The sequence below is a fragment of the Populus trichocarpa genome, chromosome 11 (genome assembly GCF_000002775.5).
Source record: "Populus trichocarpa isolate Nisqually-1 chromosome 11, P.trichocarpa_v4.1, whole genome shotgun sequence".
NCBI classification, from domain to species: Eukaryota; Viridiplantae; Streptophyta; class Magnoliopsida; order Malpighiales; family Salicaceae; genus Populus; species Populus trichocarpa.
This window is the reverse complement of record NC_037295.2, coordinates 15,411,266-15,419,050: the sequence shown is the minus strand read 5'-3', so window position 1 is coordinate 15,419,050 and position 7,785 is coordinate 15,411,266. Positions and strand designations below refer to the sequence as shown.

Genomic DNA, 7,785 nt, shown 5'->3' with positions numbered 1-7,785 from the left:
AATATTTAGTTTAGGTATCTAGTTAAACTGTGTGTATGGTTAGAGGACTGATTTTAGATTTTCCCAATCATTGAGCTGCTGCTGGCCTTTCTTTTATGTGGACTGCATTCATCATCTCATAATTTCAGCCAATAATTATCCTCTACATTCTATCTCAAAATAGAATTTCATCTCCTCATCATCAATACCAATCAGCATTTCTTGTTGCCTGACCCCACATAGCAAGACCTCATCACAGTTGTTCATCAAAATAAACCCAAGTAAGCTAATGTGATATCATAGTCAGTAGTACACCGAATCAAAAACCTATTATTATAACCTAACTACCTCCACACACTCCAATTTGGAGAAGCAAACAGTTAGATTGATAACTCGATCAACTCAACTCAGTTCCTCCCAACCTCAACTCGGTAGCCAAAAAATGGCTGCTTTACACACCATTTCTCCTCGCAGTCTCCTTCCTCTTTCAAAACCCAAAAAGACCATTTCAAAAAACCTGCAAAACCCGCAGTTTCTATCCCCAAAATTGCCAAAGAGCCAAGCTTTCTCTAGAAACATTCCGAGCTGGCACTTGAATTCTGTTTTCCAAGAAGAGTTTGATGTTATTCCAGTACAAAGTGGTGACAGTGTAGACCAGCAAGAAGGGATGGTAGCGAATCAAGTAGAGAGAGAAGGGACCGAGTTGGCTCCTCAGGTGAGTGGGTTTGGGGGGAGTGAAGGGCAGCTCTCTTTTGAAGGATTCTCTTCAGCTTCAAGTTCTGGTCTTGATGGAGAGAGTAGAGAGAGGGAATTGGAGTCCGATAGGTTAATTGATAGGACCATCAATGCAACGATTGTTCTTGCTGCTGGTACTTATGCTATTACCAAGTTGCTCACAATTGACCATGATTACTGGCACGTAAGTAAAAGCTCATTATTATGTGTCTTTAGAACAAATCAAATCATAATTGGTTGCTTTATATGTTGTTTAGAGTTTTGTTTTTATTGTTGTCATGCTACTTATGAAATTTGTTCCTGTTGGACAATACAAGGGTATCTCCATTTCTTCTTATGTTCTTCATGCTTAGCTTTTCTTGAGAAATAAAAGTAGCTTCAAGTTAATTTCCCTTTTCTTGGCTTTGAAGCAATATGATTTTCGTGGCTTTCACCTTTAGCTTTGGATTTGTGTCCTTTTGCTCAACTTTTGCAATTCAGATCTGATTTTTTATGGAAGCTGAAGGCTTTGTCTAGGAGGCTAAGACTGCTAGAAAATTGTGGTTATGGTGATAAAAGTTTGGGACTTATGGGTCAAACAAACATATGCAGCTTGATATTAAGGAGTTGAGACTTGAGAGAATTCTTGGTTTCTTGTACAGAAGATTCATTAAAACCCTTAATTGCTATTCTGGTTGTTTTAATTCATCCATCCAAACCTTCTTGGTGTGTTTTAAATTTAAGATGTTGCATGCTATTGATGTTAACTTTTCTTTTTTCTCATTTCCGTAAGCATTGCAGAGTGACATAATTGGATGTGTTCTATTTTCTTGATGTCTTTTTGTATTCCTAAATTCTGTAGTTGTTTATCCACTAGATCTTCAAGATCTATTTTTCACTTTTCTACTAGGGGTGGACACTCTTTGAAATATTAAGATATGCACCTCAACACAACTGGTCTGCTTATGAGGAAGCTCTAAAGACAAACCCAGTTTTAGCGAAAATGATGATTAGTGGTGTGGTCTACTCCGTTGGGGATTGGATTGCACAGGTTTGTTAATGTTGTGAAACCAATATTGTGATATTCTATTTTTTCTTGTGTATACGTCCTTTTACTTGGTTGTTTCTGTTTCATCTTCAGTGCTATGAAGGTAAACCAATTTTTGAGTTTGACCGCACAAGAATGTTTAGATCAGGCGTTGTTGGCTTTACATTACACGGCTCCCTTTCACATTACTATTACCAGTTTTGCGAGGTGATTAACGTACTTCAAGTTTCCTTTGAAGTTTAATAGGCATAATGATGTATTCAGTGATTTACTCAATCAATTTACTGTCTTCTAGGAGCTTTTTCCATTCCAAGATTGGTGGGTGGTTCCTGTCAAAGTGGCCTTCGACCAAACTTTGTGGGCAGCAGCTTGGAACAGCATTTATTTCACAGTGTTGGGATTCTTGCGTCTGGAATCGCCCGCCAGCATTTTCAGTGAACTGACAGCTACATTTTGGCCGATGCTTACAGTAAGAGAACCTTCTTCCCTTTCCTCTTTGTGTCCAGAACCAAACTTTGATCTAGTGTTTGCTCTTATTATCACCTGGTAATGGAGTTAGAAAGACTGCTATCTGGCAAAACCACATTACTGGTTTTGAATATTTCCTTTCTGCATTAATAGTTGGATGTTTGAGACCCATGAATTTAATATGCATGGTGGTCTCATTTGTATGGCTCTATCTTCTCTTCATAATTTTAAATGTTAGTTTGCAACGATTCTAAAACTTTAATGAGCACATAAATTATTTTATAACTGACAAGCCTCAACTCAACAAGTTTCAAATTTGTTGATTTTCTGTTCAAAATGGTCAAGTGGCGAGGAGCATTTTCGTTTTCAGTTTATCCAAGCCGAATTATGTGCTTGAAGTCTGGTTTTTGTTTATTACTTGGACTACTGGATCGAAACACATGAATTTAGTAGTTAGTTTTTTCTTGCTCACAACCTGGCTTAATTTTGTTCTGTTTAATGTGGTCTACTGTGCAGGCAGGATGGAAGCTTTGGCCATTTGCTCATCTTATTACATATGGTGTGGTTCCTGTGGAACAAAGACTCCTTTGGGTGGATTGTGTAGAACTCATCTGGGTGACCATACTGTCCACGTAAGTAGCATATTGTTTCTTTCTGAACTGTCATGCATTAGGTAATGAAGACTGGAAAGACATTAATGGACTCTTTTTCGTAGGAAATGTGATTAGGAAACGCATGCTCGATGAATAATTAACAGTTATAAGTCCCAGTTATTCGAGCACACTGGATATTTCCATTACACAACTGAGATACGGTTTTTTTTTTTAATTTTATTTCTTAGAGACAATTTTGATACACTAAATATTTCCGAGTGAAATATGGATGTATATAAGTTTTTTGTTTCCTAATTCTCTCACATGAATTTCTGGTTTGGAGATCTCCAGTGGTCCGTCCTACAATTCTGCTAGAAATTTATATAGAATCTTCTAGTACGGAGTATTTGAAATTGTGGTGCAAAGTGCTTTTCAAGATAGCTTTTCGCTTAAAAATGCATCAAAATGAATTTTTTTTCAGATTTTGTTTTTAAATTTTTGATATCAGCACATCAAAACCACCACAAAACACTAAAAAAAACATTAATTTGATGCTTTTTCAAGCCAAAAATACTTTTGAAAAACACTTAGAAGTAGTAGCAGAAGTTATGCTAAACTCCATCGTGTATGTGGTCTTGACATGGTGGGTGCAAATATGAGTGATAAACATAAAAAGCAAAGTGTTTGTATATAAGATGAACCCATAAGTCTATGCTTTTGGGTTGGAGAAGTGGACACGGAGGACCATGCATCTCCCTGAGCACAAGATGCTCTCTAACATGACATGGCACAGCAAAGTCTTCTCTGTCCTTATTCTGTTTGGTCTGGTGATAAAAGGATTTTTTGTTTTTTGACTTTAGTCTGGAGTTCTAAAACTGCTGATTTTTTTTTCTCACTTTGGTAGTTATTCAAACGAGAAATCAGAAGCACGAATATCAGAGGCAACAGTAGAAGCTTCTTCCAGTTCTCTGTCCATAGGTTCCCCTGAGGTATACCGCATAACTGTTTTATACTGTCTTATTTGGATACACCAATGGCCGCACAAGAAGTTATGATATGCTTTGAGTTGTCTTCTCCTTTTCTAACCCATTTTTTTTTTCTCTTCACAGGAGTAGATGAAGTGCAAAAAATCACGAGCAATATAGAAAACGGATAGTTGCTCAGCTCAATGCTGTCATGAGGGCTTTGACAGAGGAGACCACAGCGTGACCCCATATCTTGATGCAAGAATAGCAATGCCGAAAGTTGCTGGACAGACTGGCTATCGTATATACCCCACGCATCTTGCAACCTTGCGTATTTATGTTTATTGATGATTATTATACTCTTCTTGAGATACTTCCTAACAGCTGTAAAAATCATAGTAATGGAAAGTTTCCATGAAACATAGAAGAATTTACCAGGTAAGCATATATAAAGAAATGCCTGATCACCCAAATGAAAGACAATTTCAAAACCCACCATTCCAATGGCAGCTTCAATCTCAAATCTGCAGGCACAGTTAACAAATACAACGATGATTATCTGCAACCACAGTTGCCCTCTTCCATAAGAAAGAAAACGAGTTGCAGTAGCAGTGCTATTAGAGAAGGGAAGAAAGTGGATGATGGAGCAACTGGGACGTAAGAGGCTTTTGATTGAATGATTCACTACTTGTCTCCATTCCAACAATCCCGACAATTGTAGTAGGTTCTATTATCACTCAAGATAACCCTGATCATCAATTACGTGTTATTCGTTTCTTCTTTCTAACGCAAAAAAAAACAATAATTAGATACTGAATCTCAGCCGAGACCAATAACAACATTGCAAATCAAATCAATATAGGATTTGCGACAGTTTAATTTCAGGTTTTATAAAATTAATTAGATACATCCTTTGGTTAATAAAAAAATCAATATAAAATTTGCACTTGGCTTTAACCAATTAAAAAGAAAGAAAAAAAGTAAATAAACTAATATTAAAAAAAACATAAAAAAAACCATAAAAACAAAATACTGGATTAAAGAGATGTTTGAGAGTGTTGTAACTATTATTTTTTAAAATATTTTTTACTCGAAAATGTATTAAGATAATATATTTTTTTTTAAAAAAATTATTTTTAATATCAGCATATCAAAACGATCCGAAAATACATATAAAATAATTGAAGTAAAAAAAATAAAAAATATTTAAATTATATATATACAGCTTTCATATAGCTTTCATATTAACCCAGCTATATCTTTTTGACTTCAAAACGCGTCCACTGCTCTAATCCAGCTAGATCATGATTCCGTGCACATTGTGTCTGCATGCGCCCTCGTCCACATATATATCATCTTCAAAATGCACTAAATGTTTGCTTTTACTACTTGAAAAAGCACTTCAATAATTTTTAGCTTTAACTACTCTTATTTTCTGGGATTTTTCTTCTCTTAATGAAATTTGGAGAATATCAAATCATCCCTCCTTTTAACACCAAGAAAAGGTCAGCTTTGTGAATTTCTAAATTCAACACAACTTCAAGAACTAATTTATTATTCTCAGTTGAATATTCAACGAAGCATACCAATACCGTATGAAAGTGTCAAGATTACATTGACTATCCAAGCAGATATATGATTTCCCAGAAGCTTGAAAAACAACGATGCCATATTAATGTAGTAGTCATAAGATGTTGAAAAAAAAAAAAAACTGCTGTTAATTAGTTCACATATAGACAAAATCGTTTTTTGAGAAAAATACAGAACAGCCATCTGTTCAAACTCACTCACAAAAGAAGAAAAAAGAAGAAGCAAGATATTGCAAATTAACTAGGCCATGGACATGTTAGAAAGCCGACTAGGCGTTGGCCGGAAGTTAAACCACCGAAGGGTTAACCTCCGATTTGGTGGTGCTAATGCCCTTCTTAATAACTCTTTATTTGCTTGATGTCTTCTGATCAACTTGTCACCGGGCACCATGTAGCCATGCTTGCTACACCTGACCGACCCCGGACGGTTTGAGCACGTACAAGTTGAGCGTGGCCTAGGAGGTATCGATACAACTTGATTATTTCTTCTAACCCTACTGCCCTCACCGAGTGCTTGTCTTGTTGGAAGCTGTAATCTTCCCCTAGCCTGTTTCTGAGACATGGATTCCATTTTGTGAGCCGAGAGAGAGAGAGAGAGAGAGAGAGAGAGGTATGATCTTGAGCTGGCTATGCGAAGAATTGCGTTGCCACAGTTGGTTTATCACATGTTGAAAGCTTTTTATACAGAAATGCAATGATGCATGTCTTGACAAGGCTGTTCTTAAAGATTTTCTCATGATTCCATATGGTTGGCTTGGCAAGAAGACCTTGACTTGTTAAACACTTGGTAGTGTGTCATTTGAGGCTTAATGGATTCAAACCTTTGTTTTTGACTTTCAAATGTTGGACTACTTGTCAAACCACAATGTTTAACTCGGAATATTAGTGGCTTCCTTGACAAGCACTCGCAAGCACCAACTCCAACCAAGATTTTGAATGGAACCTTCTTCTCTTCTTCTTCTTGTTCTTTAGTTTCTTTACTTTTTTCTCTCTTAATTAGTGATATTTATACTCCCTTCGCCAATTCAGTTTTAAAGGAATTTAATATATATAATGACCAATAAATTAAAGGAAAGTTACGGAATCTCATTTGCTTGTTTCTATATATATATATATATATATCCATTGGGGAGTTTGATGTATAAATGATAATTAATTTTATTTCATGTTATCATTTCAGATTTTTTTTATTACAAAGGGGATTAATTGAGATCTCTCAAAATTCAAAATTAAAGAGAGGAAATTAACCCTAATGTTACTTGAACTTATTATTTATTGTTCTAGTTTTGATTTTGAAAAAAAAATTGAATTTTTTTCCCCACCAATGCATCAATTAAGAGATCTAACTATAGCTATGACTAGAAAATGACTCACCACCAATATGTAAAAATTAATTTAAGGATTTTTTGACATTAAAAAAAATGCATGTTTTTCCTTAATAATTAAAAAAAAAACCGTACTAAGAATAAATGAAAGAGCATTAATCTTAGAAAAACATGAACTGTTTTTTGGTCATTAAACAGTGTTTAATGTAACAAAATCTAACATTTGATTATTCCTTCAAGAACTCAAATAAATTGGATTTCAAACATTCTAGTTTATTAAACACCTCAACTTTTTTTTTTTAATAGTAAACACCTCGCTTGATTGAAATCTCTTGGTATTTTCATTGTATAATTCAACTTCAACTGCTAATCGATACTTGATATTTTATTAGTAAATGATTAAGAATTGGAATTATAGTAGCGGTGATGGTTTAAAGTGTTTTTCGCTTAGAAATATATTAAAATAAAATTATTTTTTTAAAAAATTATTTTTAATATCAGTATGTCAAAAAAATTTAAAAATATATATAAAATATTTATTTAAAAAAATTAAAATTTTTTAAAAACACAAGTACCAAACACTGGCTCAATGACCTTTCCTTAATTTCTCTTGTATCCCAAATTCGGAAGAAATTTTCTCATTAAAGCCCAATGGGCCCCTAGCTAGGCCACCGACTCTCATTAGGGTAGGCAGGTGTTTGCACGAGCTCAACCAAACATATCTGGCATCCTGGCTTCTTCTTCTTCTTCTTCTTTTTTTATTTTTATTTTTATTTTATTTCCCCAAAGGAGCATGTTATTTTCAAGAGAATTTGCTTATAGATTTTTAAATGAAGTTTCCATTCGAAATTATGGTTTATGCTTTCCAAATTATATTTTAGTTTTCTTTTTCAATAATTTTATGTATTGATTTTAAAAAAATTATTTTAATATATTTTTAATTAAAAAACTTTTAAAAATTACTCTGCAACATTTTACCATAATACACCAAGAATGACATGTATACCCGCGGTTATTCCAAGCCCAACCCACTGCCAGCTATATGCAACCCAAATCCTCAATTATTTATTCATTCATGTAATGATGATGACTGACAAGTATGAT

General features: G+C 34.4%; 2 protein-coding genes across 2 annotated transcripts; one reads left to right on the top strand and one right to left on the bottom strand.

The window, feature by feature from the left end:
• The first annotated feature begins 333 nt into the window (after positions 1-333).
• On the top strand, positions 334-4,197 carry LOC7460845 (uncharacterized). Its single transcript, XM_002317481.4, has 7 exons — positions 334-898; positions 1,604-1,744; positions 1,835-1,948; positions 2,037-2,210; positions 2,726-2,841; positions 3,707-3,791; positions 3,912-4,197. The coding sequence occupies exons 1-7, from the start codon at positions 422-424 to the stop codon at positions 3,915-3,917; spliced, it is 1,113 nt and encodes a 370-aa protein (XP_002317517.2). The 5' UTR covers positions 334-421; the 3' UTR covers positions 3,918-4,197.
• Positions 4,198-5,461: 1,264 nt separating this feature from the next.
• Positions 5,462-6,150, bottom strand: LOC7460844 (uncharacterized). Its single transcript, XM_002316884.4, has one exon. The coding sequence runs from the start codon at positions 5,925-5,927 to the stop codon at positions 5,598-5,600; it is 330 nt and encodes a 109-aa protein (XP_002316920.3). The 5' UTR covers positions 5,928-6,150; the 3' UTR covers positions 5,462-5,597.
• Positions 6,151-7,785: the final 1,635 nt, after the last annotated feature.